General features: G+C 35.0%; 1 protein-coding gene across 4 annotated transcripts; it reads right to left on the bottom strand.

Annotated features, from left to right (window-relative positions):
* Positions 1-1,225: 1,225 nt before the first annotated feature.
* EBAG9 (estrogen receptor binding site associated antigen 9) lies at positions 1,226-26,385 on the bottom strand. Of its 4 annotated transcripts, none has more exons than XM_077167501.1 (7): positions 26,275-26,385; positions 12,527-12,624; positions 9,555-9,633; positions 8,607-8,762; positions 6,908-7,015; positions 4,646-4,737; positions 1,226-1,757 (listed from the first exon to the last, which is right to left on the bottom strand). In XM_077167501.1, the coding sequence occupies exons 2-7, from the start codon at positions 12,607-12,609 to the stop codon at positions 1,637-1,639; spliced, it is 639 nt and encodes a 212-aa protein (XP_077023616.1). In that variant the 5' UTR covers positions 12,610-12,624; positions 26,275-26,385; the 3' UTR covers positions 1,226-1,636. The 4 variants fall into 4 exon arrangements, with proteins under 4 accessions (XP_077023616.1, XP_077023614.1, XP_077023613.1 ...); XM_077167499.1 differs by lacking the exon at positions 26,275-26,385 and adding an exon at positions 25,622-25,869; XM_077167498.1 differs by lacking the exon at positions 26,275-26,385 and adding an exon at positions 25,095-25,386.
* Positions 26,386-27,448: the final 1,063 nt, after the last annotated feature.

Genomic DNA, 27,448 nt, shown 5'->3' with positions numbered 1-27,448 from the left:
ACAACAAAATAACAAAAATCTCACATACATGAAAACCATGAGCAAAGCAGATTTTCAATACTTGTCAACTACTGGGGAGAAGTAAAGTTAATTGTACTAAATAAGTCATCTTGTACGAACTCCAAATTTACAGAAATCATGTAGCATTTCCATAATAAAGTAAAAATAAAGACAAATGAGCAAAGAGAATAAAAACTATTAAAAATTTGAGTAAGTCTATTTAATTAGGAGTTTACTGGCAGAAATTCTCTAATAAACACAATAACTGGAAATGTGGTTTTGGACTATAACAAGAAGCTTTTCATCAAAGTTAAAGTTCAACTAATTCTACAATCACATAATGTGTCTGGAAGTTACACTAAAGATTTAGGGAGCTCTCACTGTATAACTTATGATTTAACTTTGAGAAATTACTAATTCAAATATAACAGCAGTGCTTGGCCTGTAAATTGCATACAACATCTTAACAATTCACAAAATGTTAATTTGGGGCAATAACTTTTAAGAAATTAAAAATCTTTCGAACTTCTAAAGCCACAGGGAATCAAGCTGGATTTATTTTAGACGTAGAGAAGAAGCAAATGGAATTTTCAACTATCAAGTCTAAATTTTTCCCTAATGAACACAGTATATATCTAATTCTTAAAGATACTATTTTGATAAATAAAAATATTATTATTCCTGTATTAGTTTATAATTTAATAAATCAATACTGTTATCTAGCCAACAACAGAGATAGCCTACATTATATCAGATATACAAAATTGACACAGAAATCATCTAAAAGCTCTGAAATATAACTGATGCCTTTCTGCATTTGTAAACTAACGACTTTGGGGTAGAGGGGAGTACAAAGGTACTTAATGAAACCAACTTCTTGATAATAGTTTTAAACACCTGTATGTTATACTAATGTAAATCAAATCTATCATTTTAAGTGATCTGCAATATTTTTATACATGCAATATAAATTACAAATATGTATAACAACACTGCAACACCATCTAAAAGAAAAGATGTAGAAAATCTTAATAATAAAATTGTTGCATTTAATGTCACTTTCTTGAACAAAACCCTAAATCATCAAATTGCTTAATGTTGTACCAAACATAAACAAAATCTTTTCAAATGAGATGAATGTATGCAAACACCAGCTTCTGACAGCAAAAATAAGGAATTTAAAGTTCTACAGTTTGATTTAAATCAGGTAATCATGGAAGCAAAGGATATTTAAAATTATTTATTTTATCATTATGCACATTGAAGGAAAGCATAATAGTAGAGTTCTTTTCCACCATAAAATTATTTACACCCATTTATTCAGCTAGAAACACTAGCATGAAGAGGTACTGGTTTATTCCACTTGTAATTATTTCTCTACAGCAATCAACTGTCTCATATTTGGAGTATTTTGAATAAAATATTGTCTGATGTCTGTTTTGTTTTTTTTAAGTTTCAACCATCAAAAGTTCAAAGTACTTTGGGAGAATCCTGGGATCCGAGATGACCTGATGGACACATTAAAATCAAGCAGTGTGTTTGTCTTCTGAAAATACTCTTGAATCCACAGAAATGTTGCTTGGGTTCTGGAGCTCAGATTTCTCCTACTGGCACTATGACATATGAAGATCACTTGTTATGAAAGTTTCACACCAATTTTGTTTTGTTCCTTCTTCATTAGCCGCTGGGCTTCCTTTTCCATTTTCTTCCTCTGCTGTTCTGCTGCTCTCTTTTCTCGGTCTGCTATTTTCTGCTGCCTGGAATTTGAAAAGAAATATCTTCATATTTTCACTTTAAAAATTCCACACAGGTAAAACAGCAAATAAATTCCAAAAGGAAATAACAATGTCTTTTTACTATCATCAAATAAAGCTTTAAAAGTCTTGATTATTCTCACTGCTTTTAAAATTCAAGGTTTTCTTTTTTAAAAAAAATCTTTAGAACATGACTTACAAAACAAAAGAGGTATTATCCTTACTTTACAAATACATCTCCTAACCCTTCTTTTTCAGATTATTTCCACTAAAACACTACTTCTACCGGATCACACATTCTTTTTGCTACCATTTCAGAAAAGTTTGTTACTAATGATTAAATCTTCTGTCATTATAACAGTTAAGAACAAACAGCCAGTTAAAGGATGTTAAGGCACAAAGGTGCAGAACACACCACAAAAAGAAAATGAAAACTTAAAACACACCTGCCACCTAGAACCAGAAACCTATTTTGATTAACGTTTAACCAGCTCTACTATTAAAGGTACAGAACAGTAGGTTATTTACTAATTACACATTATAAAATACGTATCTCCTCCTCGGCCCCTTCATAACTCCACCAGCCCAGAATCACTATACATATCTATCTATTGATTTATATGGGGAGGGGGAATGGGGGCAGGGTGAATAAACATAAAAAGCAAAGGGAAGAGAAGTTGGTTCTGGAGTTGAAGGGCTTGGGTATGAGTGAAGGATCACACAAGGCTGAGGAAGAAAACTGCAGGCCACAGTTGGCATAGGCAACCCTGTGTTACAGACAGAAAAATCCAGCATGGATCACCTATATAAGGGGCAGCTCAAAGTTGACTATAATGAGTGAAATGAATATACAGATCTCAATCATACCTATAAAAGAGGGTTGCAGAGTTATGGATCACCAAAATCCAAGAAGGGAGAGACTTATTTTAGGTAACATTTTGACTTTTCATCATCAATTAACTAAGTTTCTAAAGAACAGTTAAAGAGAATCTACTTTTCACTAGTTCTTTCAAGCAAAACTGATAACTTGCACTAAAAAAGTCAAAACACCAGGGGCAAAAAGGAAGACAGGAAAAGAACTATAATGAGAGTGATAGGCTATAAATAAACAGGATAATCAAGCTTTGACTGAGTTACTAGCTGAAATATAAAAATCAACAACCGATGTATATTGACAAAAGACAATTTATAGATCACTACAGACAAAACTTACCTTAATTGTCCAGATTCATGCCTGGAAGTACTAAGTTAGCAGAATCTTCTTCCTTAATAGCAATGATTATACTACCAGCAGTACTCTTTAAGGCGGCAGTGGGAAATAGGCTCAGAGTTAGAGGATATAGGGAGTGAACATATTCTTTAAATTCTCAGTGTTCCTCTGGGACAGAAATGATGTATGAAAATCTCCATGGCCTTTGACTCCACTTATGCAACTTGCAGCATGAATCATGTTTATCACTAACTTGAGGAGAACTAAGATGCTCCTCTCTCAAGTGGTCATTATAATGTAAAACACTAAGAATATTTTGTTGCTTTGTTTTGTTTAGGGAGGAAGAAGATAGAGTAGAAAAGAGAAGATTGCAGTGAATGTTAAGATACTTGTGAACTCATGACATAAACTCTACACAGTGCTGTCAGTAAGATTATTGGCTTCAAAATGAACAGCCCCTTCCTTTATCCTTATAATTAATAATACTAATGATCACTAGAATCCCCAATACTCAGACCATTCAAAGTTACTAACTGATTTTTAAAATGTGACCTCCATTTCCTTAAATATAAATAAATAAATAAATAAAAAGGCATGCTGAGAATAGCAAGAGAACAAAATAAACAAAAAAGTTAAACTAAGAAAAATAACTTCCAAGAATTAACTGCACCCTCTACTGGCTGTTCAAGTTAATTGTAATTACTGACAAAGCCAGGAAAGGTAAATTAAAAAATGAAATCCATTTTTGATTAAGATAATCAGATAAAGAATAATTCATTTTCCATTGTAAAACAATCTTTTAAAATTAAAAAAAAAACCATATCACTGTATTTATTATGTCATCTTTAAAAATGTATAAGAAACGGGCAGGCCACGGTGGCTCAGCAGGCAGAGTTGTTGCCTGCCATGCCAGAGATGCGGGTTCGATTCCCGGTACCAGCCCATGCAATTAAAAAACAAAAACAAAATGCATAAGATACACTATGAGTCTTCATCAGTAATAAGTTCTCCTAATAAGTTTCTATATACTTTTTTACCTATTGCAGCAGTAGCAAAACTAAGGTTATTGCTCATAAAAACAATTAAAAAAAATAAAACCAACAAATATGTGCTTTAAAATCTCCAGAACAGTATTTTCTTTCCTGTAGGTTGAGTAGTACCTGACCTATTTACCTCAGTAGGTTTTCATGAACATCAACTGAGATGTCTACACAACTGTAGGATGCTATGTAAGTTACTATTCATTCAAATATGCAATGCTGTGCACTGTGCTAGAGCACAGGGAAAGAAAAAAGCTATAATTTCTGACCTACAAGAATATATAGTGGCCATTAATATTTTATAGTAGGACGTATCAAGAGGTAAGTATTTAATAAGGAAGGAAGTAAAGCATATGCTGCAATATAGTGTATATATGTAAAAGGTCTCATCTGCCATTAATACAATTATCCTTTTGTTTCTATAATGCTTTAAACTTTTGGTCCTGTGAGTGAAGTTTTAATCATTTTATTAAAAAGCATATGTAGTCTGAAATACAAAGAAGTGTCTCATACTAGGACGCAAATGAGAAAGAATGAAGAAAAATAAAACATTTGGCAGGGTAGGCTTTCTTGCATTAAACTGATTAGGGAACAAATCTAGTTCTTCTATTCAGGTCGTAAGGTAAATATCACTCAAATACCTCAGAACTTCTTCTGCTTGCCAGGCTGCATCTTCTTCTTCCTCCCAAGCATTGGTATTTTCTTGCCATGTATCTAAGTCACCTAATTCAGGCTACAATGAAAATATTGATAGTAAAGAGCCACCATTTCTCTGCACAAAAGTTACGAAGAATATCTTTTAAAACATAATACAATCTCTCACTCCCCTACTTAATACACTTCTGTGGCTTCTCAACTTCCTTATCATGTCCTGTACAAGGACCCAATAATTTGGCCCCCAGTTTGCCTGAGACTGAAGGATTTCTTGTGACAAAGGCCTTTGAATGCTAAAGCGGTCCTGAGTAAATCAAGCCTACTTTCTTCCTATTTTGTGTTTTAAGAGATACTCCTTTTATATTAAATTTTCTTCTTCTGCTTACTTTGGTTTAGAAGAACATTTCTTCTTTACGTTTCTCTCTTTTCTAAATGGGGTGGAGGTGGGCACACAAGGGGACGCAGAGAAGTGAGACTAACTGATCCCAGACTGAATTAGAGACGTCTGACTGGACTAATATGGGTAGAGAAGATGAACTGGAAGAAGCTGAAGTTTCCAACTAGAATAGTCATCTTCATTTAAGTATAAATAATTTATAGGAGTGATTTTTCAGTGGTTTCTATTTACTGCCTGGGTCCTAAGAAAAATGAAAGTTCAGACAAAATTTATCTTTACTGGAGTACATTTTCTATATCCTGTTTTCCTTTTTCCTGTTCCACTTACCTGGTATCATCAGGCTATCTACTATCCTCCACTATTCCCCAGGCCATGAAAAGTGAAAAAACTTCACTTTTTTCTTCCATGAACCAATCAAAATGCTCATTCTAGTGTGTTTAGTTAGATGTTAGTGGTTATGTATGTAAAACTAGCTCCAATAACTGGACAGGTTTATTTATATCCTCTTTTGACTACTTACACCTAAAAATGAAATAATATTTGTTGAGCTTTCTCCACGTGATCATAAATGTAAAATTCTGTTTAAAAAAATTCCTACAAAGTAATGTTTCCTATGATCTGCTAAATATGTATTTCTAAAAGTAGAACAGCTAAATTAAAGGATTATTTTTAAAGCTATTGAAACAAAATACAAATGGCCCTCTTGAAAAGTTGTAGTAACTTATGCTACCAATGCAGTAGGTAGAAATACTATTTTCATGTACCTTTGCCAATACTGGTAATAGCCTTTTCTATCTTTACTAAATTGATGTTAAAACAATGTCTTGTTATTATAACTTGAATTTATTTGACAACTAATAAGATTAAAATTTTTTTTCATATTAACAGGTTATGTCTATTACTTATTTATAAATTTTCCATTCATAATATTTATCTATTTTTCAACTGAGGCATTTGACTTTTAATATATAAAATAGTTAGGTATAAAAAACTAGAATTATTAAGGCCATAACAAAATGACATCTGTCCCTTAATAGAGGTGGACTTTTAAGTAGAAAAAAAAAGAAAAAGTCATAAAGGATTAGCTCAATAGGTGTGCCTACATAAATACTGCATCTGCCCATCAAAAATAGCCAAACCTGAGATGACATAAATGTTAGAATTATGTGACAATGACTTTCCAATAGCTATTATAAAACGCTCCAACAATTAATAACAAATACTCTTGAAACCAATGGCGGCGGGGGGGGGGAGTAGAAATAGAAATAAACAGAAAACCTCAGGGAAAAAGACAGCATCTTCTACAAAAGCATCAGAGATTAGGTTTGAGCATTTGTGTTTTAAAAATCTCCAAAGCCAAGTATGATCTGCAACTAGGGTTAAGAATCACAGTTGTATACCTTACTATATTTGCCCTTAAAAAGCTGCATTTAAGTTAAACTAATTTTAAGTTGAATCACTTAAAATGTAAACATACTCTATGAGGGAAATAATAAATCAGTAGCAATCTTTTCAAAATTCATAAATTTGTTTTTTTTTTTTTGCATGGGCAGGTACCAGGAATCGAACTCTGCCTGTTGAGCCACCATGGCCTGCCTCCAAATTCATATCTTTTAGTAACATTTTGTCTCTCTCTGTAGTGTATAAGCTGAGCCTCTGATCTTGGTACCTGATGTAACTTATAATCACTTAAAAGGACAGGACTGTTAAAATTTCAGAATAAAATTTTTCAAACTGCTATACCTGTTTCAAGTTCACAGAAATATAAATACTGTATTCAATGAATCTAGACTTTTTCTTCTTCTTTAAAACAAATACAAGTCTTTCTCAAAATGTATGTTAACATACTTACAGATTGATGAATAAAAGGCATATCTTGAGTAGCTGCTAATCTACTCGAGAAACCTGTGCTACCATCTGGGATGGCAAAATTTAATGGTTCTTTCTTCTTAATAACAATCTGAAAGATTAATTAAAATAGAATTAGAGAAATATTTTACACATCACTATATAAAAATAGATAAGATACATAATTGAACCAAGGCATTTTGTAGCTTGATAATTATTTAAAATATGCTCTCTCATTTAAAATTTGCAATATAAAAACTTCAGACACTTTTAGTCACGACATTAAATGAAAATATTGATTGCATTCTGCCAAAATTCCCGAGGTATGGGGAATGACTGCAAATGCATTAACTCTTTCAGGCCTGTAGTAATAGAATATACTTGTGTTTGATGCTTTGTAGCTAAAAGCATTTTCATGTAAATTACTTTAATAAGGTATTATTGTAATATATTAGATTCCTAGTCAGAGCAGTAATACACTGCCAAAATAGAAGATATTCAACTACTTAGAAGCTCACTTAATGGCTCTTTGAAAAATACACAGCTTAATGCTTTTTAGCATTAAGACATTTGAACAACTTAAAAAAGACAATTATGATTATGGAATGTAAATGATGACAATATAAAAATACATGTACAGGGTGCACGGGCGGTCCAGTGGTAGAATGCTTGCCTTCTGTGCAGGAGACCCACGTTCGATTCCTGGGCCATGCACCCAAAAAAAGATAAAATAAAATAAATAAATGTACAGCTAAAACTGGCTGGGAAGTGGAAGAGGGTAAGTACCCATATTAGGAAGCTAAAAAGTATAAGAAAAATTATCTATGTCTGATTGAACAAAAAAATGGAACTTACAATTTTTTGTTGAGGTAAACTTGAATAATAACATTACAGTATTTGGAGATGTGGGAAGAAGGAAAGGATGGCATGAAATAACTCCTCATTTACTTTAATATAAAGTCAATGGATCACGTCTGTGATTGACAAATCAAGAAATAGCAAAGTAAGCATATTATATATAGATACAACAATAAATACTAAGAAAACTGCAAATTGAAAAAGTAGAGTGGCCTCTTCTGGAAAGTAGAACTGGCTATGAAGAGTGATGGGGTAGAAGTCTGCTGCTTTTTGTAATGAGCCCTTCTATGTATTTTGACTTTTAAAAAAAGTATATGTACTATTGTGACAAAAACAAAAGAAAATATCCAGCCATTGTGCTTTTCCCAATATTTCTCCACATTTCTAAGTAATCTTTCATATTCAACTCAAAAGGGGATAAAAATATGGATGACTAGTAGAAACTCACAGCAATTACTCTAAGACCTCAAAGTTATGTATCAGTTTTATAATGATTATAAACAATGAAACTACTTATCAGTTTGTAGAATTCATTAAACTTGAACTCTTTTAAGATTAGAACTTTATCTTATTCAGCTTAATCTCTATTTCAGAGACAGGGTCTAGAATCAACCATACAATAGAATTTCAATAAATGCTTAGATGCAATTTTAAAAGACTTGAGGGTACAAGTTACTACATCTGTATTTACATCACTTGAATGTATATATAAAACTCTTCTTTAACATGACAGAAAACAACAAATTGATATCAGATATAGGCTTTCAATAAATACTAATTATCTAATTTTAACTATATGAATCTGAAAAGTAGTTAAAACTCCAAAAGCACAAATCTTTACCTACTTTCTGAGTCTTCCTTATAGTTGGTGTCATGTCCTTAAAATAGTCAGGTTCCAGTTGTTCCAAAGCATTTTGTGTTGCCACATTCCCATTTCCTCCTTCAATCTTTATACTGGTGGGTGCATCTTCATCCCAGGAAGTCCACTCTTCAACATCTGTCTAAATTTAATTGATCAACATTGACAGTCAAAAAAAGGGAAACCTAATTATCTCTTAAAAAATTTTTAAATGGTTTTCTAAAACAGTGGTATTCAAACTTTTTTGTCTCACAATAAAATACACATTTAATATTACACACCAAAACTAATCAAAAGTTTAAAAAATACTTATTCTTACTATGAGCTAGACATTTTGATACATTCTATTTTGTTCTATTTTATTTTATTCTACCCATTTAAAAAAAAAGGCAAATGCTTTGAAAACTGAACTGACATTAGAACTATAGCTCACAGAAGGAGAAATGGAACTTATGAGCTAAGTCTAATCAGGTTCATTGATAAAACCGACATTCTCAATAGGATATAAATAAGACAAAGAATCTCAAATACAATATTTAAAATGTCCATGACACAATCCAAAATTATTTGCCATATAAAGAGCCAAGAAAATCTCAACTGACATGAAAAAAAGGTGGACAACAGATGCCAATCCAGGGATGACATAAATGTTGGAATTATGTGGCAAAGACTTTAAAGAAGATATTATAAAATGCTCCAATAAGCAGTAACAAATACTCTTGAAACCAATAGGGAAAAAAAAAAACCCAGAAAATCTCAGGAAAATAAAGAAGATAAAATGAAGAACCAGATGAAAATTTCAGAACTGAAAAATATAACAATAAGATCCTGAGTGAAGAAATCTATTTCATCACTCACTAATGAATTGCAATCCAGTTTGAAAAATACTGTTCTGGAAAAGTTACTCAAACTTTAAAAAAAAAAAAAAAATTACCTGCTTAGGAACTGATGAATAATCAACTGTAGTGGGCAAAGTTATTTGGTCTCCACTTAATTTCCGTCCTCTGCCAGATCTGAAACAAAAATAATTTATTTTAAGAACTATCAAACCAAAATGGGGAAAAACACTACGGACAGTAACTTAAGGCTTTTGAGACAAGATGTTTCTTAATTTTATAATAATTTCTTTTAATAATTACCAGTTGTTCATTAAGAGATGAAAAGAAAATTGAAACCTGTGTATGTTTCTAAAATCTCAAGACAAGACAACATACCTACAATTTGCCTTAGGACTTCTAACTACAGAAAAATTCAGGAGGAATATAAAGCCAAAAACAAAAATGTAAAGTGGATTCAAACCATATTCCTCGGAGCACGATGGGTTACGCAGGTAGAGACCTGGGTGCACGGGCTGCGTTAACCAGGGACGGCGTGGCTTTTATCTCGCAGGGTTTAACATACTGAGTTCTGGGTTAACTAACTATTAAAAAGTTTGAAAATCAGTGGGTTTAACTAAAATGTGACAGATAAATTTTAAGGATTAGCAGGAAAAATACTATATTAAACAGAATAAGTATTATAACACAGTGATTAAGAGCATTAGCAGTGGAATCTATATAAACCACGGTTTTCAGTTCTACCTCCACAAATTTTAAGTCGTCTCGATTACATAACTTCTTAGCCTCAGTATTCTCATTTTATAAGATGCAGATATTCAATCCTATTTTTGTAGGGTTGTTATGAAGATTTAATTAAATGATATATTTAAAGCATTTAAGAGAGTGACTAGTACATAAGACACTAAAAAATGGTAATTATAAATGATCAGCCATTTGCTTCATTTCTAATAATCATATAAAGTATCTATTTAGACTAATGGTAAAGCTAGCTATTTTAATTAGAAGATTAGAAGTCACACTTTATTTGTTTAAAGGATGAATAGAAAAGTAATACAGTCTATTCTTAAATTTATGACATGAGCCTGGTATTTTAGAACACATTATTTAGGTTCTGTATGACACCGAAGATAAAGTTATCCTAACAATGGGTTGTTTTTCCTTCAAACTGTACATAAAACCAATCTTAAATATATTTATATTGAAAACAGAAATTTCCTTAATATTTTTTAAATGAAAAAAGTTTCATTTCATTTCATAACATTTCTTATTCTAAAAATAATTTATACTCACTGTAACAAAAATTTTAGAAAACAGAGATACAAAAAGAAAACCATCTATAATTCATCACCACTGTCAACACAATTGCTTTTTTTTTACCCTCTTGTTGTCGGGCAATTAATACCCATTCTTATCCTACTTTATCTAGTGAATTTCTGGCCATTCCTCCTATGATGTTTATTCCGGTGTCAACTTGATTAGGCTATGGTACGCAGTTATTTGATCAAACACAAGCCTAGAAATTGCTGTGAACATAATCTGTAGATGTGGCTAACAGCTACAATCACTTAACTTTAAATAAAGGACATCACTCTCAATAATGTGCGTGGGTCTCATTTAATCAGTTTTAAAAAATTTGAGAACAAAAATTGAGTTTTCCTGGAGACAAAAAATTCTGCCTCAAGACTACAATGTCAACTCCTGTTAAATTTCAGACTCATGGCAACATCAACTCCTGCCTGAGTTCCCAACCTTCTGGCTTGCCCTACAGATTTTGATCTTTTCTCTGCAGAAGCCTGACTTGATATATACCTCCTCATTCTCTGATACTTTGAGCATTCAATTCACTGTTTTTAATGCTCCCCAAATTCTGTCCTCCTCCTATCTAGGTGACATCAACAGTGATCCACCTAAACTTTTTCTTTCTTTCTTGACCTCTCCACCACCAGAGATCATACACTCTATTCCACCCACTCATTCTTATTTCCATACCCTGGAGTTTTTAAAAATCCCAAATCTCTCTACCTCTAACAACAAAACTAATCCTACTTTATCCTTGGAATTTCAGCAGTCATCAAATGGCCATCTAACTACAAACTGTGTTTCCCTGCTTCCCTTGCAGCTAGGTGGCCATATAACAAAACTCTGGACAATAGTATGTGAACAGAATCATTGTATGCAACTTCTAAACTATGTCCACTTAAAAGAGAGCTGACAGCCCTCAATTTTCTCTTTTACACTATTCTACACTTGGTGTGTCAATACTTTTTTCACAGAGCCTCTAGGCCAAAAAAAACCAGATCCATTAATTAAGCACTTATACTCAAATAATTTAATTATTATTTATGTTCTACATGCTCATAACCATTTGAAAAATAATACTCATAAACTGAAAGAAAAGACAATATTTTTATTGCATTCTTAAATACCCATAATGGCTTTCTAATACTGTGTGTGTGCCTGTTGGGCCAAGCACAAATTCTTAAACCCTGGAATCGAATTGGATACAACCACGCTCACTTCTATTCCACAAAAAATTTGATGTAGTTCTTTCTTTTAATTATTGTCCACTAGTTTGGCAAAAATATGTTACCAAAAGTAAACCAGAACTTAAACATTCAAAAACATCACAACAGAATGCTACACAATCTAACGTTATTACCTTGAGCTAGTAGGTGTGCACCGGGGTTTCTCTGTTAAAGATGTTTTTTAAAATATAAAAATGGCATTCACATTATAGCATACAAAGTAGTACCTATGCCTAATTCCATGTAACTACCTTGAAATACTCTGATAATGAAAACAATTATGTGTATAAAAGCTTTGTGGTGATGCTAATGGTTAGTTTGCTTTTTTCTGAACTGGGAGATACAAGAATTTGAAGGAACAATAGAACTAAACCTCTACTTTCTAGATCTGAAGTAGAGAAAAAAATATGAAGCGATGAGTGAATAAATAATCCAGCTACAATATTTAGCTTAAATATAGTATGTCCTGCCTTTTTGTAGTTACAAAGGTACCCAAACCCAGGAGGAAATAAACAGGCCAGTTTGAATGTAAAATTGCTTACCTGCATATTAATCTCTTTAGGAATGAAAATACTGTTGCTAGACAAGTACAAACTTTAAATAACCGGAACTGTGTGATGGCCATGGCGAGAATCCAAACCTGCGGAAAAGGTACCAAAAAATGCACTGAATTGATTTCATAAGCCATACTCCCGATCCAAAGTCAAATTAAAAAGTCCGATTATGCACTGAGAAATTCTGACTGACGTAGTTTTTTTTGTGAAGACTACAAATATAATATGTTTTTATTTTTATGTATTTTTATTGAGGTATCTTCACAATATACAATCCATCCAAAGTATACAATCAATGATTTACAATATCATCACATAGTTGTGTCCTCATTACTATGTTATTTTTAAAACATCTGCACTACTCCAGAAAAAGAAATAAAAAGAAAAAAGAAAAACCTTATACATATACCCCTTGCCCCTCACTCTCATTGACCACTAGTATTATAATCCACCCAATTTTAAGACTTACAATAGAGGTATGTTAACTAAGACAGTATAGTATTGACAGATATTATATATTATATATATTTGGAACAAAACAAAACATGCAGCAATACATCCATACAAACACAGGCAAGTGACTTTTTTCTTCTTCAATGTAACTATACAATCATTATCAAAGCTCAAGGCTACTGGATTTCCTTCTAGCTATTCTAAAATACTAGACTCTAAAAAGAAATATCTATATAATGAGTCTGTAGTCACAGTCATATATTAAATTCTAATTTCTCAGTTATACCTCCTTCTCTCATTTGATCTTACTCTCAATCTACAGAGATATCTGGGCAATGACCATTTTACCTTCTTTGTGCTTTAAAGAGGGTCTGTCTTTCTTGGGCGGAAGAATGAACCTGGTTTATAGGTTTATACTTAGCTAGAGTACTGGTACTCCCAGGTACTGTTCATCGGAACACAGCATACTGTGGTAGTTTGAAATATCTGGTTAAAGCCAACATAACAGTAACCTCCTGAATGACCTTTCGATTCTATTTGAAATATCTCAGCCACTGAATCTTTATTTTGTTCCCTTTCTTTGCTCCATTTTGGTCATTCTCAATTCCATAACGCCAGGGCTAGGCTCATCCCTGGGGGTCATGTCCCATGTTGCCAGGGTGACTTATGTCTCTGAGAGTCATGTCCCAAATAGAGGGTAGGGTAATGAGTTTATCTGCAGTTCATTAAGCAGTTTATTGGCTTAAAGAGAGACCACATCTGAGCAATAAAAGAGGCCCTCTGGGGGTGACTCTCAGGCATAATTACATGCAGGCCTAGCTTTGCCATTACAGAAATAAATTTCATAAGGGCAAGCCTCAAGGTTGAGGTCTTGATTTACAAAATTGGGAATCCTAATGCCTGAGAAAATATCAGGAATTCCCCAGGAGGGGAAGTTTAATAGTCCCACCTTCTTCCCCAGTCTCTCAAGGTATCTTTACAAATACGTTTTCACTTTCTGTCCAAAATATTTTGGAATATATTTGAGTATTACATTAACCCAATAACACAGTAAATTTTAAAATTAAAATGAAAATCATAATAACAATTCAAGAACTTAGGTTTTTAAAGAGAAGGAAAAAACCTTCCTTTCAAATTATTCTTAAAGAGTGAATGTAAAAATAATTTGATCTAAATTGTCTATTTAATACAAAATTTATGATTAAAAATAAATAGCATGAAGTAGTATACTTTAAGTCTTCATGTATTTTTTGAGTAATCAACTACATGAACATATATCTTTCATAATATTTTAAAAATGTTTTACACTTTTAGATTCTGTGCTCTTTGTGTCTAACTTGGTAGTTTCCCGGATATATAGGTAACTCACGACACCTAAGACTCAGAGTTGGAGTTCTATAGCTCTGAAAGTCAGCATCACTCCATACAGCAACTATTAAAGAAGAGGAAAAAGAAATCAGACTTCAATTAGAGACATGAATGAAGCTGATCTGGTTGGGATTAAGGTAAATCAGAATACAGGGTAAAGGACAACACTGTCTGTATTTTAAAACGTCAACATCTGTGTGAGACCAAAGGAAGATGTTTATTTTGTTCAAAATTTAAATTTTCTGTAGCACACTATCTAACTTAACTGGTCTGGCCAGTTTATTTAAACAATCTAAACACATGAAGCCTAGAATAGGGAATGAGAGTTGATGATTCTGTACAGCTTAATGTAAAACCATGATATAGACCAGAGTATTGGGGGCAGATAAAAAAGTATTTGCAAAGTCCCTTAGGAACCGCAGAAAAAGTATGGAACTATTAAACTTTCCCGCCTGGGAAATTCCTGATATTCTCTCAAGCACTGGGGATTCCCAATTTAATAAGCCAAGACCTTAATCTTGAGGCTACCCATTATGAAACTTACTTATCTAATGGCAAGCTAGGCCTACTTATAAACATGCTTACGAGTTACCCCAGAGACCGTCTTTTGTTGCTCAGGTGTGGCCTCTCTCTAAGCCAAACTATGCAAATAAACTCATTACCCTCCATCATACCTGAGTCCTACCTTTCAGGGATGTAAGTCTCCCTGGCAATGTGGAACATGACTTTCAGGTATAAGCCTGGTCCTGACATCATGGGATTGAAAAATTCCTGCTTGAACAAAAGGGGAAAAAGAAATGTAACAAAATAAGGTTTCAGTGGCCAAGAAATTTCAAATAGTCTAGAGGTGATTCTGGAAGTTACTTTTATACAAACTTCAGCCAGATATTACAAATTGCCACAGTATACCATGCCCCAATCAACAGTGTTCCTGAAAATTCAGGGCTCTAAAACACTATAAAAGTTTTACTTATTAAATTTATTTCTTCAGAAACTTAAAACCTCCAGATTGTTCCTATGCCAGATGACCCCTAAAATTTAGAGCTACCAGTCTTTCCCAGAACATCAACCACTTGCATTACCCTACCTCTTAATGTCAATACCCCTTTTAAACATGAGGAAGTTAGAATGGTCATTGCCCAAATATCCCTGAGAACTGAAAGAATGACCAACAGAGAGGGAGGAGTTGTTACAGAGAAATTAGGATTTAACAAAGGATTATGACTACTAAATCACTATATAGATATTTCTTTTTAATTTCTAGTATATTAAAACAGCCAGAAGAAAATACCTGAAATTGTGGAATTGTAACCCATACTACACTTTGAAATTTGCTCTCTAACTACTTGTTAAACTGTACTTTGACATTTAATTTTATACTCTTAGTTAGACACATTTTATTATATTTGTCTTACAGATGGAGAAACTAAATTGAGAGGTCAAATAATTTGCCCAAAGTCACAAAGCACTAGTAAGTTGGAAGTAACTGTAGAAATCATCTAGTACAGTGGTTCACAAATCTGGGGAGTCTTTAAAAAATATTGACGCCTGTGCTCTCTCCTAGTAAATCAATTAAATCATATTCTCTGAGGGGGGAAGACCAAGGATACCTAATAAGCCAACAAAAGAGATTAAATAATAATAAAAAACGCAGCACATGGGCGCACGGGCAGTTCAGTGGTAGAATGCTTGTTGCCATGCAGGAGACCTGGGTTCGATTCCTGATCTATGTACCCCACCCCACCCCCAAAAAAGACAGCAGATATTATGACCTTGGTAAAGGTAAACTCAGAGGCTTATAATATAGAATATAGGGGAGATACACAGAAGCTAGAGATGGGTAAATGGATAGCTAATGAGGTTGAACTTAAATGTAAGGGAACGGATAGAAATGAAGGCAGCCCACTAGTGGGTTTATAAGTAATATTGCCATATTGAAGGGGAACATGATTGAAAGGGGTTGTATAGAGCCATGTATCCTACCAATTGACACTACAAATATAAATAAGTTCTTGCATGAACTATATCAAAAGTATGAATCTCGTAAAAATTGTCAATAATAGAGGGTTTTAGGGGGAAAACTACTATTGCATGCTATGGTCTATATTAGGTTCAAACAAAAAGAGGAAGTGAACTCTTCACTCCTGTATTCAGTAGTAAAGTTCAGCAATGCTATGGCCTCTACTTAACAGGAAGACATCAATAGTACCACAGCAACACCAGGGGTAAATAATTAGGGGGGGAACGACAAGAGTTAAGGGGAGATTAGGACTTCCTATTTTATGAGGGTGTGTTTATCAGTTATTTTTCTCTTTGGAACAATGAAAATTGTCTAAAACTGAGTGTTGGTGACTGTACAACTAAGTGAGGATCGCGTTGAGACATACTGACTATGGGCATTATACATGCAGTCCAGTGCATGGAAGTGACTGAAGGATACAGTGACTGAGAAGCAGAAGGGTGAATTGTGGTGCATGCATATGATGGAATATTGTGTGGCTCCAGAAATGAACAAAGTCGTGAGGCATGCAATGAAGTGAATGACTCTTGGGGACATTATGTGGTACAAAATAAGCCAGAAACAAAAGAACAAATATTGTATGGTTTCTTTCAGAAAATACCTATAAGAAAATCAGTGCCTAGATTGTAAGCTATTATAGTCGTCACATTTAGTCCAGAACTGTAACTGTCATTTCTAGATTTTGAGTTGTTGTGCTATATATGTATAACCTGGTATCTCCCTAGAACTTTGGCTACTTATGTGATACCTAAGACTCAGAGTTGGAGTTCTAGGGTTCTAAAAGTCAGCATTGCTACATACAACAACTGTTAAAGAAACTGAAAAAAAGAGATCAGCCTTCAATTAAAGATAAGAACGAAGCCGAGTGGGTCAAGATTAAGGTGAATCAAAATACAGGAGTAAGACTGATATTGTCTGTATCTCCGAACTTCACCTACTATATGGGACCAAAGGAAAAGAGGGTTATTTGTCAAAAACCTAAAATTTCTGTAGCACATAACCTAACTTAACCCATCTGGATAGCTCACTTAAACAACCCAAATATATGGAGCCCAAATGGGAATGTGGACTTGTAATAGCTTTATAGTTTAAGGTAGTACCTGGATACATCCCAGAGTATGTTGGGTAGTTAATTTAAAAATATTGGTAAAGTCCCTTGAGGGATGGGAGAAAAAATATGGAACTATTAAGCTTTACCACTGGGGAAACTCCTGATCCTGTCTCAAATATTAGGGACTCTCAAGTCAATAGCCCAACCCATTAATCTTGAGGTTTGCTTTTGTGAAGCTTATTTCTGTAGTAGAGAACCTAAGCCTACCTATAGTTACACCCAAGAGTTACTTCCAGAAACTTCTTTTGTTGCTCAAATGTGGCCTAACTCTCAAAGTTCAAATCTGCAAGGAAAATCATTACCCATTACCCTCACCCTACATGGGACATGACATCCAGAAGTGAAAGTGTCCCTGGCAATGTAGGATATGATTCCCAGGGTAAGCCTGGTCCTGGTACCATGGTGTCAACAATGCCTTCCTGACCAAAAAAGGGGAAAGAAATATAACAAAATAAGGTATCAGTAGCTAAGAGAATTCAAACAGTCTGGAGACTATTCTGGAGACTACCGTTATGCAAGCTTTAGAGCTGGATTTTGCTAATGACCGCATTTGTCAAACTCCAACCACCATTTCTGTTAACCCTAGAAAACACCTAGGGCTTTATCTGGGATTCTATAAAAGTTTCACGTACTAAGATTTCTTTTCCAAAACCTATAACCTCCATATGGGTTCCTAGGCCAGATACATAGTGAAATCCACAACAGCCAGCATCTCCAAGAACGTCAACTAATTCCATCCCCCTATCCCATATTATCGACACTCCCTCCCAACACGAAAAAGTTAGGAAGGGCAGAGTCCAAATATACCTAAAGTTTGGGGGAAGGCTCAATGGAGAAGGAGGAGTTTTAACAGAGAAGACAGAATTTAGCAAATGAGTATGACTGCTGAATCATTATACTGAAATTTCTTTTAGTCTCCAGAATCTTGGAGCAGCTAGAATGAAACACATAAAATTGTAAAACTACAACCCATACCAAACTCTGAAATATGTTCTATAACTCCTTGTTATATTGTACTTTGAAATGCATTGTTTTTTCTGCATATGTGTTCTATTTCAAAATAAAAAATGTTAAAAAAAAAAAAAAGGCACCCCCATAAAAAAAGAAAAGAAAAGGGGAACAAAAACCATATGGGACAACAGAAAAAAACCCAGCAAAATGACAGACACAAACCTACCCATAGAAATGAACAAATTAAATGGAAATTGTCTAACACCCCTTAATTTAAAAGACAGGGATTGTCAAATTGGATAAAAAAGCAGAAGGACTCAACTATATGCTACCTGCAAGAAGTGAACTTTAAATATAAAGATGCAAATAGGTTAAAAGTAAAAGGATAGGGAAAAAATAGCCATACTAACACAAATCAAATGATAGTTGAAATAACTATTTTAGTATCAGACAGACTTCAGAGAAAATAATATTACCAATGTGAAAGTGGTCATTTCATAATGATAAAGGGATCAATTAATCAAAAGTATACAACAATCTGAAATGTGTATGTCCCAATAATAAACAGAATTTTGCCAATATCATAAACGAGAGAGGTGGAATCACTAGAAAGTCTACAGATATTAAAAAGATGTTAGGGAAATATTATAAACAATTTTATGCCTACAAATTCAACAAAAGAGACAAAATGGATAAATTCCTTGAAAAAAACAAATTACCAAAGCACATCAAGAAAAAAGAGATAGATAAAAATCTTGTATCCATTAAATAAATTGAATTTATAGTTAAAAGTCTTCCAGGGTCTGAGGGCTTCACTTGAATTCTACCAAACACTTAAGGAAGAAATAATTCCAATACTACACAAACTGCCAGAAAACCGAAGATGAGGTAATTTTTCCCTATTTATTATTTGAGGCCAGCATTACACTTATACTAAAATATTAGTATAGCGTCCATAAAATATTACTAAACTGGCTGAAACAACACATAAAAAGTATAATACATCATGATCAAGTGGAATAAAGCCCAGGAATTCAGAGCTGGTTTAACATTTGAAAATTAATCAACATAATTCACCATATTAACAGACTGAAAAAGAAAAACCATATAATCATCTCAACAGACAGAAAAAACACTGAACAAAATGAAACAACCATTCCTGATAAAAACTTGCAACCAACTAGGAATAGAAGGGATCTTTCTCAATCTGATTAAGTGTATCTATGAAAAACCCAGATTAAAATTGGACTTAAGTGTGAAAAACTAGATACTTTCTAAGATCAAGAATAAGACAAGCATGCCTGCTTTCACCACTTCTTTTCAATATTGTAGTGGAGGTTCTGGCCAGCATAATCAAGTAAGAAAAGGAAACAAAAGGTATCCAGCTAGGAAAAGAATAACAAAACTGGGTCTATGTGTCTTTGTAGAAAATTCAACAGAATCTACCCAAAAGGCTAACAGAACTAATAAGTGAGTTTAGAAAGGTTTCAGAATACAAGATAAATATACAAAAATCAATTTTATTTTTTTATATTAGTAGCAAACAATCAGAAATTCAGTTTTAAAAAAAAATTTATAAAAGCATCAACAATATGAAAACCTAGTTGCAGTGATGGTTTCGCGGATGTGTATGCATTCATCAAAACATCAAACTGTATACTTTAATTCTGGGGAGTTTATTAAATATCAGTGATAGCTCAAAAAAAAACCTGTTAAAAACTATCTATGCTAATAAAACCTTTTTGAAAAATATTATGTCACTTAAAATTAGAAAAGTTTTCAGATTCTAGCCAGAATTTTTTAAGACATCACTAAAGTCATCATTTTTAAAAATTGATTGTCATTCCTTCCGGAGAGCTACCTTCCATTAGGAAACTAAGTCAATCTGTGACGAGGAATACATTTTATAATGTCTCTATGAACAGAACACTGATGTCACATCAGCGTTTCAACGTACTGTAATACCTAACTCCTATACATTAGGCATTCTTCTTAGTGATTTACATGTAATAACTCATTTAATACTTACAACAACCCTATGAGGCAAGTACTATTTTATCACTATTTTAGAGCTAGAAACTGAGGCATGGGGGAGGGAGGATTAAGAAACCTACCCAAAGACAGAGAACTGGTAAGTACAGAACTGGAATTTGAACCCAGAGAGTCTGGTTCCAAAGTCTGAGCCCTTAAAGATCATAATTATATTGCCACCATGTGATTAAATCAAGAGATACGTTTCTATATAAAAGAAACAGTATAAGAATTGAGAACCAGTTAAAGCCATGCAATGATAGAAATTTAAAAATTCTCAAAAATGGTAAAAGTATTATTTTGGTAGCCTTTTAAAGACAGTCATTATTCTCAAATTTTCCTATACATATTTTAGTCAGATTTAGACAGATATATATATATATGGAATAGGAATACGGTATCATATATTATCCTAACAATCACTATTTAATTCTAAAATTTCCTAAAATGAGTTTCGCATAAGTTAAAGTTGAGTATCTTAATGCCCTCATTCAGAATGTCCAAATAAATACAAAAGAAGGAAAATAAAATGTTACTACCTGAGAGACAGCCATTTTTCCACTGTTGAAAGGTGAATTTACCCAACAAATTAAACCAAATCCCAAGAAGTTATAGACACACAGACGCATACCACACATATACACACACACAGGATGATGTTTCTGTTAGTGGAATTTCATGTTCTGGCTTTTCCTTGCCTTTCAATTGTCAAAGGAGGAAAATTACTGAGTAAGCACTTAGAATCATGATTCCTGTGTTGGAACAACTAGATAATATATATCATCCAACATTTTAATTTTCTAAATGAGGACACTAGGCACACTGAAATTAGTTTTCCTCCTCAAGATAAGGCAACAAGCTCATGACAAAGTTACAATTAAAACTCATCATTTTCTCAGTCCACCTGAAACAACTTCAAAAGCAAGCAGCTGGCCAATACCAGTATCTGGAGTAGAGATACTAAAATAAAAAAGGGAAAAAAGATAATAATTTGATACCTATTTTTTCTAAGATGAAGCATAAACAGTATATTTAGACTATAATTTTATACGTATATTTAGTGGGATGAAATTGAACTTAAGTAACAATTATCATGCAATCACACTGAAGGGCCAACTGCATATTCCATTTATTCAAAACTGGAATGCTGGTTAGTTTTGGTTTTTTTTTTTCATGGCCAGGCACTGGGAATCGAACCCGGGTCTCCGGCATGGCAGGGCAGGGAAGGACTCTGCCTGCTAAGCCACCGTGGCCCACTCCTGATTAGTTTTTAAATTACTTTATATGAATGTAAGATAAGCAAAAAAAATAAATAAAAGTATAAATATAACCTAAGGCTTAAATTGTTACTGGAAAAATACACATCCCTGTACTAATAACAGCATACTGTTTCAAAATGCATTCCATGTAGATTAAAGCAGAGAGCACTGTTTTGTTCTTAATGACCAGATATGAGAAATAGCCTCTAAAATCTTGAAAATAGCGTGTAATAGTTTTTCAATCAATGAAGTATTACACTGAGAAGGTTAAAAATTAAATAGTTAAAAACTAAGAAGTACACAGGAACCCAGATGTATATCGTAATTTGGGTGGGAGTAACACCAATATATTCATACTGGTTGTACACCCCCATAAAAAAGTCCAAAACAAAATGAAACACAGAAAGCAAAGAAAACAACTTGAACTCTACGACACCTTATCCTAATTGCTCCCTAGAACCACTCTGGTGTCAGCAGTAGGAGGGCAAAATGAATAGCTCGTCCCTTTCTACTTCTAGGGTCCAACTCTAACGGTACAGTAAGAGAGTCTCAAAAGTTTCCCTAGCAATACTCATGTATTTTTCTAATGTGGAGAATGTTTCTCTAAATTATTGAAATGATTTACTGAATTCCTATACCCTACAAATTGAGAGGATGGAAACAATAGTGACTCTAGAAGAAAGTGAACCAGAATATTAAGAATTTCACTGTTCAAGTAGTTTAAATACTTCTATCAAAACACCACCAATGAGTGGTTTACTCAGACTCCAAAATGCAACCGTTTTGACCCCTTTTCTCCCTTATCCCAGTACATCCATCCAAACTACCAAAAAAGACCTTATTCAATTTCCTTAATACTCAATTTTCCCTTTTTCCACTGCAATCTCCCTTGCATAAACCTACTACCTTTTGTTGTACTATTGTAAAAGTTTTCTTAACTCCAGTATCTTCTCTTACCATACTTCGATTTTCCATTTTTAACTAGTTATTTCTGTATACCTCATATTCCCTGCCCAATCCTTTTCTAGGGGTTAGTCATCTGGTATACCCAGTTATAATTTATAAAGTAAGAACTGAAAGGTTTGATTGTTTCATTAGGAGTAGAAGGATCTGAATAATTAAGATGATAACTAAAAGCTTAACTTTGAAGCTGATTTGATAAGAATAAAACTCTTAACCAAAATAAAAGCAAATTTCCCCAAATGAAAATTTAGCATGGATTTCCAGAAAAACATTTAAAAAAAAGAAAAAAAGACATAGGGCATGTGAGCCTTGGAGAGAAAAGGGACATAAATGAGTAAACCCCCTATCAGGACATTTTGGAAGGAAAAAATATTTAATATTTGGGACTCAGAGAGACGGGTCTCAGGATATAAGTGAATGCAGAGTTGGGATTAAAGCTCATATAGAGCTTTGAAGCCATCACCTTCCCACTAACACTGTTAGTGTAGTTGTCCAATAAGTACTTGTCAACTTGAATGACTTCAATGATAAGTAGAAATAAAATTTAAAGTTTTTCCAACAGAAAACCAGTTAAAAAGCGGGTCTATTATTGATTACAAAGAACAGAATTCCCTCACTAGCAATCAAGAATATCTTCATTCTTTGAAAAATTTGCTTTTGAGATCAATGAAAGAGGAATGAATTTCATTGACCAGCTACTATATGTTAAGTACTATCTAAATATTAGCTCACTTAATTCCTTTAAGGTAGGTATTATCCTCATTTTACAGCAGGAAAACAAACTAAAGCATAGAAAGAGTAAACAGTTTTCCCATGCTCCCACACATCCACTGAATTAGAATGAAACCTAGGACTATTTAATTCAAAAGATAAAAATATCTCACTAACAAACAAGCACTCTTAGTATTTCAGGGATGCCACTATAATTTCCAAGATAAATTTTCCACCCTGGTGCAGTGAAATGAGGAAAACATTTTTTATTTTATCAATTATACTGATTTGCTGGCAGGAATACCCTTAAGGATCTGTATTTGCTTAACGTTTTAATTCAATTCAATTCATATATATTTAGTATTTACTATATAGCAGACACTATCCTAGGTGCTGGAAACACTACTGACCCAGAACAGTATGCTCAACTGCCATGTGCCTGTATACATAGGAACTCCTATGGAACGCTAGGGACTAAGAAAGCAAAATCCCCATCAGTCTTGCTCAGTTTGCTATTCTAAGTGTTAGCCAATGCCAGGGAATAGTAGGTATTCAAAAATCTGTTGAATGAAGGGAAATTAACATTCTTTGAACATTTAATAAACGCAAGACATTGTTCTAGTCAATGCATGCTTTACCACCTCTCTGGAATCCCTGAGGCTAGTAAGAGGTAGGTTTCATGATTTCTATTTAGCACATGAGGATGACAGGGAGGCTCAGAGATACACTCACCTAGAATTTGAAGAGACACACCCCACAGCCCAGGCTCTTGCCACATCATATTCCACTGAGAAACTTTTCTATTTTATACACATTGCTTCAGCTTGGTTTTTGAAATCCTAGCTAACTCAACAACTACTTAAGTATGTATCTTAGACTACCTTGTATTCTGGTTACTTCAAAAACTTTCTAGAACTGTGTAATGCTAATAGAGTCTAACGTTAAAAATTAAAAATTCTCTAAAAATCACCTGAAAGATATACGCTGGATATAGCAGCATAACTTTCAAAACCATGAAGCAATCTTATCCTCAGAACTTTTAGAGAAATAACATTTCAAGGAAAGCAATAGGAATAACAGCTCTGCTATGTCAAGTGAAAACGACTCACATACAATTAAAAAATAATCCTGCACTAGAAACTGATGGATCAAATGTGTCTCTCTTCCTTCTAATTCCCATAATTAGAGATCCGGTGAGATCCTTTCAGTAGAGTCAACTCTATCACAATTCTTCCACCAGTCAAGCCAAAATCTAGGCTGGTACACATTACGGCAAACAAATGATCAAGTGCTGTACTTCTAAGACTGTATTTGATTTTTTAATATCAAAATTTTGAAAAAGCACATGACCTAGTACAGTACAACATATCCTCAAACTAACTTTGTAACTCTCCTAAGTTGGTTATAGAAAATCATAAAAATACAAAACTAAAATCTTCCTCAAACTGTGGTTGAGAGCACCAAGAGAAGGGGATATGGACGCGGCGTGAGGGCCGGTTGTAAAATCAAACATTCGGTGTCATCTCTGACACCTGGAAAGCCAGGCCCTTATATCATGACACCACTGGCTCTCTCAGAGAGGCAGAGTGAAGTTTCCTGAATGACTCAAAAGGAAAAAGTCTCATAACTAAAATTCTTTAATTTCAGAATACCCATCTGAAAGTGGCTGAGGAAAAAAGAAAGTCATACCCACTGTACAGACAAGAAAAACGACATAAGCGTTTTCAGGTTACACAATCCGACGCCACGTGACGGGCTCTAGTGGCTGGAGGGATACCGGGTGGGCTGGGATTTGAATTTGGGAAAATTTTCTCTTGCGAGGTGCGGGGCCTGTAGAGTGCAAGCAGGAAGGACCGGCAAATTTTTCTGCTGGAGGAGCAGTTGGGGACCGGTTCCTCGGGCCGGTGCGCCCGCAGGCCTGTCTCCCCACGCGTGAGCGCGGCATGGCCAGGGATGCACACCCAGGCCCGGTCCCAGTCGCGCTTGCCTCACCCCGGAGGTCACCCTGACCCGGAAACAGTACCCCAGAGTGGCTGCCAGGAGTGAGGGAGGCCTGGCGGAGGGGCGAAAAGGAAGGTGGCAGGCGGGAAGTACGCGGCGAGGAGGAGGGCTTGAAGAGGGTAGGGCAGATGACACCCCCAAGGCTAGGGTGAGGGTCGGGGAAGGGTGAGGGCCAAGAAGACCCTCGCGGGCACGCGCGGGCCGCAGACACTCACCTGCCCCTCCCCCTCCCCGCCCGCCGGGCAGAGACTGCGAGCTGCCGCGGGCCGCGCGCGCACTCAAGGCGCGCGCGCGCGGTGGCGGTAGCTTCCTCAAGCTCGCGCTCCGCTCGTTCAGTCCCAGCTCCGCTCATTCAAAGCCGGGCGCGCGCTCCGTCGCAGCCGTCTTTGCCGCCGCGCAGCTGCCATGGCCTAACCCCTCCTTGAGAAAACCATCCCTGGCCCCTCCCCCTTCTCCTCCTCCTTGTAGGCGACTCCTGGTTGTCTCCAAACCCTACTTCCGCATCCCGCCCAGGGCCTGTCTGGCCCAATAGGCGAAAGGCTTTTGAGTGGGCCTCGGGGCTAGGAGCCAATGAGCGCTGGGGGCGGGGCGAGCAGCGGCCGGCCCAGTGGCGCTGAGACTGGGTGCGGGTGGGTTTTGTAGATCTTTGCACCGTCTGCGTGCTTTTTCCTCGTTGACCGCCTCAGCTCCGGCAGCATCGTTTTGTTTTCTCTGCAGAACATCCTCCACAACAGTGTCCCTTCCTTTCCGCCCACAGAACCACCCTACCAAAGGGGACCAGTGGTGTTTAGATTTCAAAACCTGAGGGAGCCCCAGCTGTCTCAGGATAATTGCGATACGCTTAGGCTAGATCCCAATCATTACCCACCTGGAGGGTGCGAAACGCTGAGTCTGGATCAGGATTTAGCCTTTTCCAAACAATGTTTTAATTGAATTTCCTTTTAATTTAAAAAAGTGTCTCTTCTCCGGGTCCCTGTGTTTTCTCCTCGCTGCTAGCCTGGGCTGTTATTCTCTCAAACTGAAGTTGTACTTCCTTATTCCTGTACTTCCAGTACTTTTCTCTCTCTCTCTCTCTTTTTTTTTTTTTTCCGTGTATGCTGTTAATAGTTTAGGGTCTTTTGTTGTTATGGCTGAGATACCCTCCGAAAAATGATCTACTTCACTTTTGCAAAGCGCATGATTAAGAGAGGGAGGATAGGAATTTATATGATCAAATGTTGAAAACAAAATTTGCATATTGCTCCCGAACCAGCTGTGTTCTTGTAGATCTTCCTGGATTACGGCTTTGTTCTCCCACACTGACCTAGAACCCCACCTACACTCTTGTTTTTTAGTATTCCACCCGCGCCGTCCGAGATTGTGTCCCACTCCAGTCTACAACCATTTCTACTAGTAATTTGACGTCTGTCTCTCAAACGGGAGATACAGGGTGTTTATGACTCTCGCTTTGGAATGAGTCTGTGTAAATTTGGATCAATTATTGAATCTCTCGAAACCTCAATCTCCCCATCAGTAAAATGGCCTTAACAATAACCAATGCTTGCAAAGCTCTTAGGCAAAGCCTGGCATATGGTGAACTTTTATCAATAACAGCTGTTACTGAGCCTGTAACTACTACTGAATTATCATTCCTAGTAACCACACCTCCCAAAATCCACGAAGCAGCTTATAGTTCCTTAAGCACCCTCTCCAATCTTATGTTCTTCTAATTCCGAAATACCAAAATGTGCCAAACAGTCTATATCCTGCTATAAACAGGTTTTCAAAAATAACTTTTCTCCTTAGGAATTTATATTTTTGCCTCAAATTTTCAGGCTCCTATGATGTTTTCTTCTTTTTATATAATTCAATTTTCTTTATTAAATTTGCCATTTGAAAACAAAAAATCAAAAACAAAAAGTATATATGTACTTTTCTAGAAACTGGTTAGTGAATACTTGTTTCCCAACACATTAACAGAACAAAATAGTAATAAAACCTGCTAAATTTATTTGCTAAATTTACTTTAGGAACACCTATAAAAGAATATTGTTGGATGCACG

This window comes from Tamandua tetradactyla, chromosome 6 (assembly GCF_023851605.1).
Source record: "Tamandua tetradactyla isolate mTamTet1 chromosome 6, mTamTet1.pri, whole genome shotgun sequence".
In the NCBI taxonomy this organism is placed as follows: Eukaryota; Metazoa; Chordata; class Mammalia; order Pilosa; family Myrmecophagidae; genus Tamandua; species Tamandua tetradactyla.
The sequence above is the reverse complement of the archived record's forward strand: the minus strand, read 5'-3'. Positions and strand labels throughout refer to the sequence as shown.